This window comes from Vipera ursinii (assembly GCF_947247035.1).
Source record: "Vipera ursinii genome assembly, chromosome: 3".
NCBI lineage: Eukaryota > Metazoa > Chordata > Lepidosauria > Squamata > Viperidae > Vipera > Vipera ursinii.
In genome coordinates, this window is record NC_139516.1 from 134,618,470 (window position 1) to 134,637,785 (window position 19,316).

Below are 19,316 nucleotides of genomic sequence, written 5' to 3' on the forward strand. Positions count from 1 at the left end.
GATTTCTTTACTTTGGCTAACTGCAGTGGCTTTACAATGTGTTCCTTTTATAAGGATCCTGGTAATTCCAGGCAGACGTTCTCTGGAAATATCTGTAAAGTTTATATTTATACAATGTCTACTTTCAAAAAAGGTTTCTGCCCCAAACCAATCCTTGATCTTTTGTTCTCTACACTCTTGATCCAAGATTTGCCCAGCAACTGTCACATCTAATTGTGCTTCCTAATTTTATGAAAACAGAGAATAATAACAGAATAACAGAGGAGCCTTGGAGGTCTTCTAGTCCAACCCCCTGCTCAAGTAGGAGACCCTGTACCATTCCAGACAAGTGGCTGCATTTAGTCTCTTTTTTAAAACCTCCAGTAATGGAGTACCCACAACTTCTGAAGGAAAGCCATTCCACTGGTTAATTGTTAGGGTCACTGTTAGGAAATTTCTCCATAGTTCTAGGTTGCTTGTCTCCTTGATTAGTTTCCATCCATTTTTTCTTATCTTGCCTTCTGGTGTTTTGGAAAATAAGCTGAGAGCCCCTCAAATATTGGAAGACTGCTATCATGTCTCCCCTAGTCCTTCTTTTCAATAGACTAGACCAGGGGTGTCAAACTCAATTTCATTGAGGGCCACATCAGCATTGTGGTTGCCCTCAAGGGGCCGGTTGGGTATGGCCAGGGTGGGTGTGGCCTACTAGGTGGGTGTGGCTAGAGTGCATATGGCCTACTGGGTGGACATGGCCAGCTCTACATCGTTCGCATCAAGGGTGCCTGGGCAGGAGTGGGACAGATCTGAGAGTCTCTGGCAGAAGGAGGGTCTCTGGGCCAGGGCCAAGGCCGTGGGGGCCGTTCCCTCACTGTTTCCAGGATGGCTTCGCGGGCCACATGAAACCACTTCGCGGGCCGGATCTGGCCCCCAGGCCTTGTGTTTGACATGTCTGCACTAGACATACCCAATTTCTATAACTGTTTTTCGTATGTTTTAGTCTCTACCCTAACAATTATCAATATCAAGAGCAATTCCACAAGCCAGACTCCACATTCTTAGAGTAAAACTGGAGTGGTAATTACTGATGGTCTGTTTTTTGGGGGGAGCAGGGGTCTCAAAATCGGCTCCCTAAAATAGCCTTAATGAGCTCAGCCTTTGATTCTTACTATTTTTTTTTCTGGAAAAAATATAATGAAAGTAGGATGGTGATTATTTGTTTTCTTTCCTCTCCTCATTTGTTCACTCAGAATCATCCTTGTTCTCACAACTTTGCCCACACGTTGGAATTAAGGGAAATGGGTGATCTTCACTATTAAAACAACTGGTTTCTCTCTTCTCAAAAAGGAAATTTCTGACAGGATTCTGAATTTCACTGAACCTTAATGCTCGGTGCTTTGCTTTTTTCAATTATATCAAAACTCTTCTTCTATATAGGTATTCTGTATTCTACATCTCTCTGTAGTAAAGGAAAACATTTTTTTTTAAAAAAAACTAACAACTTTTTATTCTTTTGTGACATTTGTCAACAAGCTGACTGAGATTTAAAAAAATGGCATTTGTAGATGGAAATGCTGTCAGTGATGTTTTGATCCATATCAACTGAAAGAACTGAGCTACATAATGAAAGAAAAGTATACACACAGTCACACACTTGATTACAAGTAATTGCTTATAGCATACTTTTCTTCCACAAAAGTACCATAAAATATTATCGTATTTCTGAGAAAAGGGCTAAACAAAAACATGGGAGGATTTGAGGGGAAAAAAAATGAAGTTGGAAGAACACAGTGTTTCGTGGGCATACAAAAAAGGTAATGTTGGCACTGCTAGAAAGCACAACTCTACAAAACTGGATTCTGACGTATTGAAAACCATTTTTCCATTATATTTTCAAAAGTACTGTTATATGGAACTTTTATTTTCCCTATTCCTATAACAAAACTTGAAAGTGTGACCTGTGTTCATAATTGACTTACTTGGCCGGCTCTTGCATTTTCACACACAAAAGTGTCATAGAATACAGCAAATTGTGGTGCATTGTCATTCACGTCCAATATTCGTACGTACACAGAAACACGGGTCGTCTCTTTCGGATTGTCTGTGAAAGCAGGGGAAATAGGCAATTTTGTTTAAAAATGGATCCACAGTCCTAAACCAGGATATCCACAAATACACTGCATATTTCTTTAAAAGATAAGCACATTTTCAACCTAAACACATTTCTGACAATGTCTTTGCACCCAGTTTGTGTTCTGTTACAGAGAGAAGGCACCAAAGTCACTGCTTAATTCTCCATGTCCTTTCAAGTAAATAACAAATGTAAAGCGGTGAATAACAGTTTACTGACCAGAGATTACATTTTTTTTTTCAACTCAGGGCCAAAGAAAATGTGGCTGAAAATAGTGATATCAATCTCAGCTGAATGGACAGAGCCAAAATTTTAAATCTATTATTTTAAAGTTTCTGGCAGTTTAAAACAGAGCAGGAAGCATCTTAGGCCCCCTGTTTTGTGTCAAACATACAAGTGTAAACAGTTTCTTTTGAGACTTTTGAAAGATACGAAGCAGCATAAAGGACAATTTGCTTCTTCTGGTTTCAAGGAAAACTATATTTGATGCCACAGAATTCTTAGTCTTAGACTGACATTATTATAAGTTATTCCAAGATATATCTGATTAGGGTATTATTTTTATTAACTCCAATAAAGTGAAGGGCAATTGGATAAGAACACAACTATATTCTTGTTTTATATCCCTTTTCAGCCTATCCAAACTTGCTAGTTTCCAATTTCCTCTCTGCATCACCAACCTTTGATATCACATATCAAGACAGCCTTAAATAGGGTAAAATTGCTAATGATTTCACAGCCCACAAAATAGCCATTTTGATAATGAAACAATATAGACTCATCAGTGCAATGAAATTCTCCTTTCTACTATAGTGCTGAATAAAATCCCTCCCTAAAATAAATTGTAGCCAAGCCGTTATAGGAATATGAATGGAGATGATTCAGAAGTTAACATTTCCAAAAGGAAAGAAAAATTGTTTTCTAGTAGCTTTTCTTGTTTTTGTATGACATCATGGCTACATGGGTATCCAGGGAAATGTGAACTGAATTCACAATTCACATATTTGAATTGTGCTGAATTAGGTAAGGCTGCCCCCTTCATGGATTACTGCCTTGTTGTGGCAAAGGGGCTTGTGTAATTCAATGAAGCTATGAGCTATGCCCAAGACGGACAGGTCATAGCAGAGTTCTGACAAAACGAGATCCACTGGAGAAGGAAATGGCAACCCACTCCAGTATCTTTGCCATGAAAACCCCATGGAGAGTACCAAAAGGAAAAAAAACTGTCACACATACCTTTTGCTGGAGGACAACAAAACAGTATTACCCAGCTAAGATAGTTTTCTCTAGACCCAATAAATAAAATATATACACCAATAATAATGAACTTACTGATTTCTGATGCTATTACACTAAGGTTGTGCCACTGTGATATTTCTCGGTCAAGCATCTTAGAAGTATAGATAGATCCATTTCCTGAATGTATGTTGAAAATTCTATCAAGATCAGTGTGACGATCCAAAGAAAACCTAATGATTGGTAGGAAGAAAAATGAGTTTTATGTTGAGAAGTACATATATACCACATATAACCTTTGTGACTACAAGTTATTCTAATTGAGAGTAGTAACATAGTTGTCAGCAGCTTTTAAAAAGCATTAAAACCAGCGAGAGAGAGACAGTATTGAGATACAAATCTCAAAATAATACCCTTTATATGAGTGGCAACCACCCATAGATATTCAATATGCTTGCATCATGGCACAATGTTGATCATCTTGATGATCTCGACCCCCTATATCAGACATGTCAAACTTGCGACGTCACATGATGTTGCGTAACGTATCGGGACAGTTTTGCCATTGCGGGCAATGGGGTGGGCGCGGCTTCCACATCATGCGTCTGGCCCACGGGCCGGCTGTTTGACACCCCTGCCCTATATGTTGCCTTCCTGTCAAATACTGAGATCATGAAGTTGTTTTGCTCAAGATGCAATAATTAGAACAGCGACAATATTATAGTTTGTGACAATAAAAATTAATCAGAGATAACTGGCATTTGTAGACTTAAACATATTTAGAACTGACAGTTTGGTCAATCAGACTGAATATAAAGATGTTTGTATCCATAAAGCTTAAGCTGCATCTGGTTGGAACTAGATGTGACAGCAAGGACAAGGTTGTACCCCACCAAAAATCTTACTGATGTTCCCTCATAATTAGTGGCATTCAACAGAGGGTCACAATATTATGGATTTTCCAATTATCCCTTTCATAGACAGTACTGTCAAGGGAATTCAGAGCTGGATGCAATACAGTAAAGCATCCGTGATGCTGGCAGATGGAGCAAAAATTTAAAGTTTGATTCTGCATGACCTGAAAAGGTCCATGTGCTTTTTCTACTGAGAACTTTCTCTTTTATAGATTTCTTTAATACATTTCCAGTAAAACATAGAGAATGTTCATATCAGCAACAGCATGCAGTCAGCCTTTACAATGCATCTTAACTGTGAAACACAAGGTAGCAGTGAAGTATATCATAAAAAGGTAATTTCTACATGATTTGCTAATGTTGAAAAAATACACGGTGCTAACCTAAATATATATAATCACTGTTCCATAGAGCTTATATTTAATCCCTCCTTTTTAAAAGAACGGTTTTGTTGCATCAAGTGCTCTTCTATTCACTAAAAAGACAGTTTTGGCAGGAAGCATAATAATCACTTATTGTACTTTAATTGGCAAATAGCAACTTTTGCTTCCCTCTGATAAATACAGTAATTTACCTTTATTAACCCTATTACCTGTTGGTTAAAAATATAATAATTGGAAAGATCTAATGAAACCCTATGGCTCTTACTCTGAAATACACCTATTATCACTGCAAATTGCCTAAAATGCATAGGGAGCTTTGCCTTTCAGTATGATCACTATTTCTAGTTCATTATTCACCTACAGAGTATTTTGTAAAAGTTTAAATCTTACCATAGTTCTTCTCTGAGACTACACAGAAAAATGCACTGGAACTAGTACTAATGTGTTGATATATTTCATGACAAAATAAATGTTTAAATCTCTGGCAATTATGAAGTATGTAGAAATATCTAAACATATTGATCTTAAACTATGTTGCTTATTTTTATTTAATCTCCCTTTTTCAATAGAAGATCTACACAAACTATATGGACAGTTATTTTGCCCATCTCCAATAATGGCTGTTTGGATCTTTAGATTATGAAAAGACATCCTCATAGGGAATGGGGACATTTATATTAGGGGCTTCCAAATTAATAAAAGTACTACACTAGCATGAATTTATGAGTAGCTCTTGACTTAGTATTTTAGTTTAATGACATGTGTTTATCCTCTGTTTTAAGCTGCCATTTGAATGACACAAGCTCAGTATTTTCCAGGTTTGCATGTAATGATTTGTCCAGGTTTTTTTCATTTATTCATGCATTTCCTTAACTGATGCTGAACTACCTTTATTATTCTACAACTATCCAAAATGTCTGCACAGATGTTGACATTATGCAAGCAAAAGAAACTCTTCAGAGAACTCAAGTTTGGGCAAAGCCAATCAGCTTTCATCATTAAGTCACAGTTGTTGGATTATATGTCAATTAATCTCTGATTTAAAGGAACTCTATTTAAAGACTTTGCATAAACATTTATGTTATACTTCATCCTTGAAAATAATGGACAAGTCCATTAATTTTAAACCCTCTCTCTAGACAATTGGTAAAATTTACTAATGTGATTATAATTGTGCACTTGACATAAATTAAGTCAATTATGTAGATATGGGCATTCTAGTTTTATGGATACCTTTTCTCCAGAAATGATCAGTTAAACTGAAGTTTTACTATATTGTCAAGTAAGATAGTAATAAATAATCTCATCATTTCTTGTTAGGGAAAAACAAAGAAGAAAACAAACATGCTTTGAAGAAATTCAAGCCATGGAGCTGATGTGAAATTATTACGTGACTATTCATTGAGGATTTTATATTTAAATTTAATAATAGAGCTGTAATATTTGATATAACAAATGAAATAACTGTCTTTTTTATATTTTAGTATTGGAAAATTATATTTAATTATTGATTATATTTAAATATCAGGTACTACTATATAAAATGTAATATTTAGCATGAGATTTCAGACAATGATACTATTTGCCAACAACCTAGGAACTTTCATATTTGATATTGGCCAATTGAGATGCAGATCAATTAAACTTCAAGTAGACAATGGCAAGTTTCACATTAAAATTAAAGGGTATATTTCAAATGTGAATTTCTGGCAATTTCCTTCCATTTAGTAATGCCTGTTTCAGTTCTATTAATAAACCTCTATTAAAAGCAAGCAGGCTGCACTATTGGGCATTAGGTTATGCTCTATATATCAGCCTTTCTCAAACTGATATTTTGCAGTTATCATGGGACAACAGATCTTAGAACTTCAAATGGAACAAAATTATTACTTTTTCCCCATTATCCAATACTGACAGTATTGTCTGGAGACCACTTATTTGGCTAAGGCTGCAATATGCCTGCACAAGATTATCTCACATGTCTCAAATTAAATAGTGATCTGATGCTCCATTTTCTCATTGTTTTCTGTACATTTTATCACTCACAACAAAAGTATGAACTTAAGTAGTGATACAAAGAATTCATCTTCCTATAAACTGTAATGTTTTGGATTCTGGCATTTACCTTATTGGGCCTGCAGCAGAATCTGGATCTCGTGCCATGACTGTGCCTATGATGGTGCCCACCTCAATATCTTCATGTATTTCAAAAAGATATGAAGATCTGCTAAATATGGGAGGTTCATCCACATCTTCCACAGATATTTTTACAGTAGTTGTATCTTTAAAAGGTCCAAGGTAATAAAAGCGTGGGTCAACGTACAAATTCTCTGCCTCTACTTTCAAAGTATATAGCCTTCGATTCTCATAGTCCAATGGCTGTATTAAAAGTAAATAAATAAATACAGTTATTAACACAATGACACAGAAGAATCTCAGATATCAAAATGACACATGGTTTAAAAAAGCGTGAAAAGTATATCAAGCACTGTTTCCATTTCATGAAAGGTCAGTTGTGTGCTGGGTCCTGTAGTTAAAACAGAAACTATTTATGTTTTTTTTATTATACTATTTTATCAAGTCAAAATTTTATATTCCAAGTTATATTATGCAGTCTATGATGTAAGCCAGTACTTTTAATAATGGAGCCAATGCAACTTTTCTCATGATAGGATTGAATAATGAATTTGCAGAAAAGCAGGTGAACCAATTGTACCAAAACTGATTTCATTCTCCAAAGTACAATGAATGTGCCTTTAAAAAAGACAAAGTTCAGATTGACTTTAGGTGACAGATACCTTACTTAACAGATTTAATATACAATGAATTTTGTAATAGTTTTTTTAATATAAAATACATATGCCCAATTTATCACTTTTTAAAAATGAAGAGATAATAAAGCTTGGAGTTAAAATTTATATGCTGTATGATAGTCTACATGTGTATATGGACATGTTTGTGTGTTTGCATATACTGTGTATTACAGGAAAAATATCTATGTTACGATTTCTTTGTAACTTTAAAGGAGTGAAAAAAGCTATGAGAAAATATAGTTAAAAAATGGACCCAGAATCTCTTTGGTGAATACCTTTGAATTAATTTAAACATAAATAAAATACACACAAGAAGTAACACTGTGCTTAAATCTTCTCATTTACTCAGAAGTCATTATATTGGAAATAAATATTCCTTTCCCATATTATCTTAAGACTCTCTTCCTTGGCATTTTAATGTAATTTTCCAGGAGATTTTTATCCTGAATTGTAATTAATATATCTCAAATAAATTGAGGTTTTAGAATTGCATAGGGTTATACACACTGCAGAGCAATAATGTGAATTCCAGGCATTGAAGGGAAGCCATCAAAGAAGACATCTGATTAGAAAAGTCATCCAATATAATTCCAGTTGACCTGTTTGAAATATGTCTGTAATTACTTGGCTTTGAACAAGCATCAGGCACATGTCCTTTAAGAAGCCAGATGATTTTCCTAAATATTTTGCATTTGATGTTACATAAGCCTACTAAGCTAAGATTCCGATGTCTGTAATTAATTTAATGTCCTTCTCTGAAGACTTTATAGAAAATGCAAAGACCAAGTTCTTCTGAACAGCTTTTGATGACTTCTTCATCACTGCAATTTGGTAATACATCACTGCCAAAGTAAAAGCATACCGGCATCAATGTATTTTGGATAGGGAGTTTCAAAGCCACATTTTATTTATTATACCTTTGTAGGGATCAATCTGTGATGGGAATGGATAAATGTTTAGAAAATGTTAGATTCCTTCTTATGATCATTCATGCCATGGCTACCTCATGAATGGACTGCTGCAATGCTTCTGCATGAGGCTGCCCTTGAAGATCATCCACAAGCTACAGCTGGCACAAAATTTCACACTATTTCCTGGTGCTACTTGGGCTGCATTGATTGCTAAGAAGCTTCCAGGTGTCATTCAAATAAAGTCTTTTATGGCAGAGATCCTGTTATCTAAGCAACCACATATTCCGACAACACCCAAAGCACACCACACCACATAGCCAACCACCACGTAAAACTAACCCTACCATACACAAGAGGGGTGTCAGAAATGACAGTCAGAATTCTCCAACCCCTAGGAATAGCAATAGCCCACAAACCCACAGCCATCAGGAATTATCCAGAACCAAAGACAAGATATAGAAGGATGAAAGAAACAATTTGATCTACAAAATCAACTGTAACCATTGCAACCAATTTATGTGGGACAAACATCACCTCAATTAAAAACTAGGATTCACAAACAATGGTTGGAAGTCAAATGCCACAATCCCAAATCCTTGATCTCTACCCACGCTGACACCAAACAGCACCAATTTGAATGGACCAATACAAAAAACATCAGCCACACTACCACCTGCCATGCTCATGAGTTCATCGAAGCCTGACAGTCCACAAACAATTCCATCAACAGACACGTTGACCTAAACCAGCCTACAAACTCCTCACAATCCAAAACAACCACACAGCCAACCAGACAGCACCGACCCTTAACCAACCCATGCAAGCTCCCCCTCCCATCAGCAGTTCACCTCTCAATGACCCTGACTTGATGTAACCTCCCCATTACAAGACCCATCACAAGACTCAATGATGACTCACACCTGTCCCATCACAAGAACCATCAGACCCTCACTTGATACACTCACACCTGAAGCTCTTGCAAAAAAAGAACACTGACACTGACATCTGAAATATAACTAGCATTAGAAAAAAAGTTTGTTGTTGCTTTTTTATTCATAATATTGCCAATATATAGTGTTAACAATATGTGCACCAAATTATTTTATATAAAAAGGAATGTGAATTAAAACAAAACCAAATTGTGAGCATTTTTCATGTTTTTGCTTTTTGGGGGGTGGGTGGGGGCAAGGACTAAATGGTTAGTAGTTCCAAGCACACAATGCATCACATTGAAAAATATCCACCTTTCGTACTGTTATAATGCCTTCCTGTGTGTCCTTTTGTGTTACAATATCAAACATGTCTCTTCCGTCACCATCAATAATTCTGTATTCAAGTTCTGCATTTCTTCCAATGTCAGCATCAGAGGCTTTAATGCTTCCAATGGCAGTGCCAACTGGAGAAGATTCTGGAATGCGTAGATGGACTGAACCTGCAAAGAATAATAAATCAGTAATATGTAAAAGAAATCTGATTAAGACCCTGGTATGATAGCTTTGCCCAAGAAACTTATGAATTATTTTTAAATGAATGATGCAGACGAAGGTTATAGATTTAAATCCAAGAGCATCAGGTTTCTACTTAACTACAGAGTCAATGCTTTCAAATGGACTCTTCCAAAAGCAAACTTGCACTTTAGTGGCTTGCTAAATATAGTCTGCTAATCCTATTGGGCAGTCTAAGAACTTGTTTTCCCAGCATTTCAAATTATGTTACGTTGAAACATTATTCCATAGATCAATCCTCCCTCCAATCATTGTATTGTTCAACATACTTAAAAAGAAAAGGAAATGTCCAAGAAAGGCTTATGGGACTGGCTGAAAGACTCTTGCTCTACCTTACTTATGCAGTGATCAAGAAATACCATCCTGTCTCTCCCAATCTTTTTTTGTCTAGTTTATCAGAAGCTCATGAAAGCCTAGATTGTGCTTTTCCTGCAGGCTACTATAGCTGGTGACTATTATACATATATACAGTTGAAAAATAAGACCAATGCACACTCTATTGGCTAAATAGAAGTGAGATGAAAAAAAATGACAGGCTACTGCATTTTTTGATGAAAAAATGCAGTAGCATTTGAAAGAAAACACCCCAAAACCTAATGATTCATAAAATTTGAGTCTTCCAGTCAGAGCCAAATCCTTCTTTTGAGAAGTTAAAAAATGGAAACAAGCTTTCTGCTTAATTCCAAGGACACCTTTTTTGGTTCATAAAGCACAGGGAGGTTGCAGTACGATTGGGGATATGTGTAAGAGCAGAAATAAAAAGTAACAAAGCACAGAATCTTTGGGTACTTTGCAGTGACAAGATTAACCCAAATCATCACCCGAGAAATTCTAAAATAGGGATAAACAGAAGTGTATTTTAGGTGAAAAAAACCGGAGAATGTATTTTCACATACCGTTAGATTATCATCAAGTACCTAACCAGCCACAATACATCACTGCGTGGCAGGTCAAATTAAAAAAAATATGAAGTAATAAAGTAGGTTTTTACAGTAAGTGCAATTGCTAAGTGCAATTCTCAAAATGGTATTTTAAGGATAGACCCAAATGAATACTAATAATCATTTGCAAATAAATAAGTAAAATACTAAAGAGAAAGTACAAATAGCAATGCAATCCAATAGATTTAGAGGAGACAGTATATTTGCGAATGGATAATGGTAAAATTCTTAAGGTTCATTATGAGGACTGCTTGGTTTAGCTCCTTGTCAGAGGCTCCGCAGCTGCGCTCATTTTAAGTTTTGACTGTAAAAGGATAAATAAACTGTAGCAATTCTTCTCAAGTTGTGTCTGAGGGGAGGGTTGGTACTGCAATTACAAAAATAACCAGTACCCCATTCAGTTTTGAGTAACCATAATACAAGCATGCATCAACTTTCACTTGAATAAGTCCTTTCTTAAATAGGGGCAAACAACCTGGCACTACCATTTGCAATAATGTATTCTGGCACTTAAGTTTAATCCTCATAAGTTTCAGCTAAAGTAAAAATGAGTCAAAAATTAAAAAAAAAATCAAATCTAAGTACTACAATCATTTGCAAGTTCCACTAATTTTTGCAGGCGATGATTTGACCTGGATTTTGCCAGTGTCTTTTCCAACATCCCCCTGGTTCCTTGAAGTACTTTAGTGCTTTCAATAAGAAGGTGAGGTGAAGAAGGAACTGCATTCCAATCTGATACTGAAAACTTGCTTTTGGAAAAAAAAATCACTGCAAGTGATTCGTAGGATTTCAAGGAAATTAATAGCGTCTGCAGAGTCATAAAATATTGCTCTTGGGCATTTCTCTTTCATTACAGCACAATTTGTACTGGACTTGTTTTTGATGGAGTCATGCCTCAATTTGCAGTATTTGATGGTTTCTCTTGTGTAGCATGTGTTGTACAAAAAAAGCCAAGTTTCTCTGTGTGGGCTTCTGTCTCTCCTGGCACAGGCAAACTGAACAGTAACATCCCCATCTGTATTTCTTGTAGCAATAGCCTCAAGTGAGTGTAAATTTGGTGAAAATGTTTATTTTGAAAAAGGAAAACCATTCTTCCAGTAGAAGCCAGTTTGCTGAAAATCAAACTACTCCAGTAATGTTTAGTTTCAAGGCAAGGCATGAAGAAGAAAGGATTTTATTATTATTGTTATTTTTTTAAAAAAAAGATAGTTTGGCTTCTTAAAGAAATCTGTAAGATACTGAGGCTAGGTCGTATCATGAAGAAAAGTACACAGAGAGAAATGTGTGTGTGAGAGAAAGTTTCTAGCACTCCTTTCTTTATATTTTATTTCCCTTTTCCTTTTTTGTGCCTCATTAGACCATAAACAAGCAGGGCACCTAGATTTTTGAGGGAAGTTATAAATTACCATTATTATTCTTTATTTGCACTTTGCCTCCAGGAGCTAAAAAGCTCTGAAAGCCTTGAAGTAATATAAAATCACAATCAATCATTTTTTTTATAACTCTAGCTGCAGTTTCTATAGCGCTGCCAAATTGCACTGCTCTTCTCAACTCACTTGAAGTGAATAGGCTTCATTTTGTGACTTTCAAAAGAAATCCAGAATACAGAAGAGGAAACTGCTCCTGCTGGTATTCAAAAGTATTTGTAATTTGTGAGGGTTGAAGCTGGCAATGTCTGAAAGTTACCATAGCCAGCTTGCCTCTAGCTTCTATCTTAACCTCTCTCACAAAGACAACGGAACCACCATAATCCCCTGGTGAAATTCCAAGGAAACTACCCATCCTTGCTTCTACTTTGAGAAAAAAGAACATTTATAAAAGAATTTTAATAAAGACACAGAGTGTCATTTCCTGTGCCAGTATCGAAGCGGCTTATGCACCAATCCATGACTCTCTGCTAAGAAAAAAAAAGTGTTTTATTATTTCCTGTCTCATAAGCAATCAGTTGGGATTTCATTTTCATTTTTCCTATTGGAAGAGTCAGGAACTGTAGTAGTCAGGGACAACATGAGGTGTAATTAAAACCAAGGACTTGTTTCAAGCAGATTTGATTTGCCTCCATTTGACACAAGGGAGTACGGAAATCTGGCCAATATCAATTCTACATTCAATTCTGCTGTTTTCAACCAATTTTTCAGCATTTTTTTTAAAAAAAACCATTAAAACATAGCTATATAATATTAAAATAACCTTTATTATCATTTTTACTGCAAGCACACTGGCACACATTAAAAATGAAAAACTGCTGCCTCCTGTCAAACTAAAGTATATATCTATCCACACACACACATACATAACACACATATATACATACTATACATTCTATACACATCATGACATGAAAATTGGTAAAAAAAATGTGCAAGAGATTAGGCACAGATTTCTTCTAAAATAAATTGACTTGCTCAATGTTCCCTTTCCCTAAATGTTCCCTTTTCAAAATGAATAGATTAAATTTCAGAGAAATATGACTTCATTCTCTAGTATCCATTTTCAAAATGGGTAATTTTAAAATTCAGGTAAATATTATGTAATTATAATTTCCATTTCAGTGGTTTTCCTAATGTCTTCTTAAGGAACACGCAATGCATGAATTACCATACAACACTTTGCAGAATGCTCTTGAACTCGTTTGGAATACTGCTGACAACAAACTTAGTTGTTTCTTTCTTTCTTTTTTCCCTCATGAGAAGAAATGGGATTTTGTGGGGAAAAAAACCCCAGAAAGATCATTATAAATATTTTCAATGCGGTACAAACTTCCTCAAATCTCAGAGAGGAATCGTGGGTGGAAGAATCATAGATTTATTGAATAAAGCTATGCTTTATTCAGCAAAAATCTTCTTCCTGAAACTTACTTCCTCTGCTGTCAAAAATAGGCAAGAGAATCACAGCTGGCAACCAGTAAGAAACATTTTTTTCATATATAATGCTTCCTGATGCTGCTAATAGGACGTTACATCATTCGAATAGCACTATAAGGTGGAAAGATTATACTCCCACTGGTAAACCTTATGGGCTTCCAATTCCAGTTCAGTTACAGACAGGTTAAGCTGCTTTACAGGAAGCTCCCTCCCACTCCTGACAATTCTGGAAATATTTCTGACTCCCTAGGAAAATATTTAAAATATTCTCCACTCTACTTTGCAGAAGGTGAATGGAGCTATGAAAGCAAAACATATTACATAGTACCATGCTTATGACATGCAGGGGCTATCCCATTACTCTCTGTAAATTAAGCACACACTCTAAAACAACTTTCTCTATTTAGATCTATCTTGATTAGGAATGGTATCCAACACTTCTAGAAGGCATTAAATTGCGGAAAGATTATAAAACTAATGACAAAATGCTGGAGAAGGGAGGAGCTGTTCAACCTAAACACTAGAATTAAAAGTCCAGCAGTAAACAATAATAATTAAAAAAAATCCTTATAACCTTACGCAGGTATTAAGAGCATTAACTAAATCTATCTGCAAGTAAGGAGACTTAAGCACACAATAGATTTTCCATGAAGTGGTGTTTTTCTGGCACATCTCATGGGGCTGTTGTGGGGATAAAAAGAAAAGAAAAGGGAGAAAAGGTATGTAAAAGTTTACATTTTAATTTTTTAGTGCTGAAAATATCTCCAGCAAAAAAAATACTTGACTTGACTTGTTTTTGACTCAAAAGACTTGTCATTTATCGATTGTGTTCACAAGGCTTCAGAAAGGTGCCCATAAATGTGACTAGTTTTTTGTCATTAATACTAGCACAACCCGATTCTGATAATAAACTGTCTAAGGTCTTCCAATTTCAGAAGTCCTCTTGATCCATAATCAAGTCAGAAAATCAGACAAGAGATAAGATACGTTAAGTGTACAGTTTCACATTTGACACAAATACTATTGATTCTCTTTTAAGAAGGAATCAATAAGGCCTTTAGCACTTACATGAATCAACTCCTTTCACAAGCCCATTCATTTACTTTCTTTTAACATGATATAAGCCTCATTAATAAAAAGGCTGTCAGGGGAACTGGGAAGGAAGAATATTTAATTTTAAAAAATGCCTTTTAGCAAAAAGAGAGTTTATCTTACCAAGTTCATATATAAGATAAAAGTAAATAGGCCCTCAAATTGAGTTTGATTTGACACAATCATGCAGTTTTCTTTGCAACATTAGAGGAGTGATTTGGCACTGTTCTCTTCCATGATATTTTTCCATTTCCCAGTCTAGTTTACAGGCCCAATGTCTTTTTGGATTAACTAGGCTTAGCTTCTAGACCCAGACTGAAGACCCACTGATAGATACTGGGTTCGTTGCTTGATTGACAAAATGAGTGAGTTCAGCAAGAATTATTCTTTATTTGGTTGCAGGAACTGAACTGGGAAACAGGGCTGCGAATGCAGCTATTTATACCCTGGCCTCTAGGTGGCGGCCAATAGGTTTAAAGCACAGGTCTGTAACCCGCGGCTCTGGAGCCGCATGCGGCTCTTTCAACCATCTCCTGCGGCTCCCAGTCCTCTACCATGTGCAATCCCCCCAAAAAAAAGTGGGACTAAAAAAGTTCAACCAATCAATTCAAATATGCAGGGTAGGTGCATATCTTGCCTTGTCTCCACTCTTCAGTCAAACCCTGTTCTGTGCATGCGCACACAATTTTTGCGGCTCCCAGTTTTTCCTTTTGTGATGGAACCAGTTCCGAGTGGCTCTTTCACTGTTTCAGGTTGCTGACCCCTGGTTTAAAGCAACCTATTGCCGCCCTAGAGGCAGCCAATGGCAGCGCTGGAGATGGGTTGTCTGAGGAACTGGGAGCCGTTAGCCAGCTTCCCTGCTTAAACAACCTTCTAGCAATTAACCCCACGCGATACTCTTTAGTAAGACAAAACCCCAATACATTACACCCACAAACAGATATACGAACATTGTAGTAAAGGGAAAGGAGGGAATTCAAACAAATAGAAGAGAAATGTGTGCAGTGCTAACTTCCAGCAGCATCCTGACATCACAAAATAGAGAACTGACCAGTTTCCTGAGACTATAAAAGAAATTCAACCTTTTTTATTATCAGTCAAATGAATTAGTCTAGTGAAGGGCTAGCTGCCATAAGGAAGCTATAAGGAGGGATTAGGCCAGGGGTCAGCAACCTGAAATGTGTGCACATGCGCACATGCGCAGAACAGGGTTTGAAGAGTGGAGCCAAGGCGAGATATGCACCTACCCTGCATATTTGAATTGATTGGTTGAACTTTTTTAGTCCCACTTTTTTTTGGGGGGAATGCACATGGCAGAGGACTGGGAGCAGCAGGAGACGGCTGAAAGAGTCGCATGCGGCTCCGGAGCCGCGGGTTGCAGACCTGTGGACTAGGCTTTTCCAGCCTTGTAGTCTTATTACGTGTGTTGTAAATAAAATGTGAAAAAAGATTGATTACGTTCCACACTCTCCCGAGAGATCTATGGAATACATCTGGGATGCCTGAATTAATAACCTAAATGTGAATTGAACCTGATGGTCCAAATACCATTTCCCAAGTCTATGGTTTTATTTTTGTTAAAAAAACTGTTGTTAAAAACATGCTCTCCTATTTGCCTCTGATATTTTTTCAAAATGTGATGTAGCAATGCATTAGCAGCTGCAGAAATTCTCCTTTCATAAAGGAGTGGTTGTTATTTATTCAAAAATTACTTTTGAGAAACATTGGGAATGGATCTGCAAATACCTTCTTGAATCCTTTCCTCCTGCTGTTTGATTTTACAAACTGAATAAGGAGAAAGAAATGAAGTAGACAAAGATAGCTCTTTCCAAAACTTTCCTGAAGTATTTTTTTGAAAATTGAAATGCGTTAACAAGCTCTCTACTACCTTAAACTATATTAACTATGTACATTTGGCCTTGTATTTATGGCTCTTTGAAGATTTCTTTAAATAGCTTTAGTCTGATGAATGTAAGCTTCCTTTTTCAATCTGTAACTCTGAATTGTATTCATCTTTCAACAACCCTTGTTTTGCTACAAAAAGCATTCATATTTTGGTTTATGTTGCTTAAATTATTAACTTCCAAACATCAGTAAACAGATAGGTGCTTTTGCAACTTTTATTATAGAGTCAAGCTCAGAAGAAATCATTCTTCCATATCCTGCTTTGGTCAGACTGTACCTACTATAGAACATTCATTTCAGAGTACAGTTTAGGAAAGGAACTGGCAAATTACAGTATGTTCAGAAGAAAAAATTAATAAAACAATTAATATATATTAGTAATTAATAGAAGGTATCTATAAAGGGGAAAAGCACAAGTTTATATGAAACAATTGGAAACTTTGGATATGTTTAACCTTGACAAGAGAAAAGAGCAAGATGATACAATAGCTGTTTTCAATTATCTGGTTAGTTATCATGTAAAAGATGGGGCAGAATTGTTCCGGAAAAGAGAACAAAGAACAATGGGTTTAATTACAAATTCAGTTGGACATCAGGAAAAATTTCCTAACAGTAAGAGTTGATTAACAATAGAGCAGACTGCTTGGGAGGTGGCAGACCCTTCTTTGTAGGAAGTATAAACTGGATGGCCATCTGGTAGAGATGCTGAAGCAGTAGATTCCTATATTGTGTAGTTAGTTGAACTAAATAATTTCCAAGATCACTTCCAACCCTTACATACTGTTATTTCTTCCATTCCTTTCATGGAGGAGGGAGGGCAAAAGAATATCATTCTCGGCCATTATGCTAAGAATTATCCAATATTAAGCAATTGTTCTTTGCAACTGTGTTTTTCCTCTTCACAAAATTGTTCCCGTAACATGTCATTTTACTTTTTAATAATGGTGAATAAATCTGTGGATAAAGCCTTTTTTGTATGTGCTCCATAAACTAGATTTTTTTTTACATTAAACCAGATGGTAGTTGCCTAATCATTCTGATATTTTTTTGCAGCACAGAAGGACAATTAAAGGAAGCTTACTCTGTGAGAATCGAGGTGGATTGTCATTGACATCAGTCAGGGTGATGTTCACCATGGTGGTTCCTGATAATCCACCCATCTGGCCTCCCATATCTTTTGCCTGGATAACAACCTGATACTGCTCTCTGTTTTCTCTGTTCATATTTGGCAGAGCTGTTCTAATAATGCCTGAAAAAGAAACAAACAAAAAATTGTCATCACTCTGTATGGAACAATATGTCTATTTATCTAGAAAAGAATGTTAAAATGCCAAGCACTGTTTAATGAATACATTGAACACAGAAATTACAAGTAGGCAATAGTGGCAATTATATATTAAGCAGAAGTTTATACATTAAACAGCAATTCTGAGTCTGCAAGTTCAGACACTGAGGGAATATTTTTTTAATGCTCTGCAAATTAAGAACAAAAACAACCACCTCTCTAAAGTAGTAAACTAGTAAAAAAAAAGGAAGGTAATCTTTGCATAACATACTCCCTCATGTGTTTATTTTAATAAATGCAGGGAACTTTTGAGGAAGAGGGGAAAATATATGTGTGTGTGTGTGTGTGTGTATATGTATGTGTATGTATATATATATATATATAAAATAAATTTAAAAACTGGAATTCCAGGTGTAGACATTTGAAATCAGTAAAAATAAAAACGATGAACTCCGGGATATAATACAAAAATCTTCTTTATTGCTGAGCTTTCATCAACAAGCTGTTGACATCATCAGAGGAAGGGCTGAATGATAAGGGAGTCAGTACATACACTTATATGGCAGTTATAACGGTCAAATTGTGGAATGTGGGTGTGGCCTATTCGTGACAAGCTCGCTGGTGTATAATCACAGTGGTTCCGGCTTTGTTGGAAAAGGCCGGTCTCTGGTTGATTTTTAAAAATTGCGCCTAGCAGCTGATATGCACCAAGCAGCTGCTAGGCGCGATTTTTAAAAAGATTATGTTTTAGTTCTTAGGAGTATTTCTCTGTGAAATGGTATAAGATCAGACAGCGATCCAATATAGAATAACTTGCTCTGAACTCAGCCTCCTGAGTTCCCAAGAGTCTGTTGGCCACATTGCTAATTTATTTAACAGATGCATAGCTCAAAATTTGCATACTACTGATAACAAACCAACGGGGCAATAGTTGGAAAGGTGTTTTGAAAATCTTTCTTAAATGAAGGTTTAAGGTACAAAAGAGTTTAACTATTTTTCAAACGTAGTTCCACTGATTTTCTGAAACTGGATACTCACATTACTTATTCCATGCATCATATATATCACCATTATTAACTTTCAACACTTTTTAAAGTTTTCTACGGAACTGAATTTTGAATTTTCATTCAGATACAACATCTTTTAAATATCTATTATGCTGCTTTGCCCTGGACCTACTGACATTAGACTATATCATTTTAACAATATATAAATTGTATATAGTACCAAGTGCAGGATTCAGATAAATTACAGCATGTAGGGTACTCTCTGAGCGTGATTGTTTTCTTGCAGAAGTTTCATTACCCAAACTAGGAAACATCATCAGTGCTAGTAAGGAGTGTGGTTTGCTGTCAGTTTA

General features: G+C 36.0%; 1 protein-coding gene across 1 annotated transcript in view; it reads right to left on the minus strand.

The window, feature by feature from the left end:
* The window catches only part of CDH10 (cadherin 10), a gene marked incomplete at its 5' end in the record, with an annotated part of 98,588 nt that overhangs the window by 11,578 nt on the left and 67,694 nt on the right, over nt 1–19,316 (minus strand). The window contains 5 exons of the mRNA XM_083358091.1: nt 1,956–2,077; nt 3,440–3,576; nt 6,766–7,019; nt 9,609–9,796; nt 17,753–17,920. Coding sequence (XP_083214217.1) covers nt 1,956–2,077; nt 3,440–3,576; nt 6,766–7,019; nt 9,609–9,796; nt 17,753–17,920 — 869 coding nt within the window. The remainder of the gene's footprint in view (nt 1–1,955; nt 2,078–3,439; nt 3,577–6,765; nt 7,020–9,608; nt 9,797–17,752; nt 17,921–19,316) is intronic.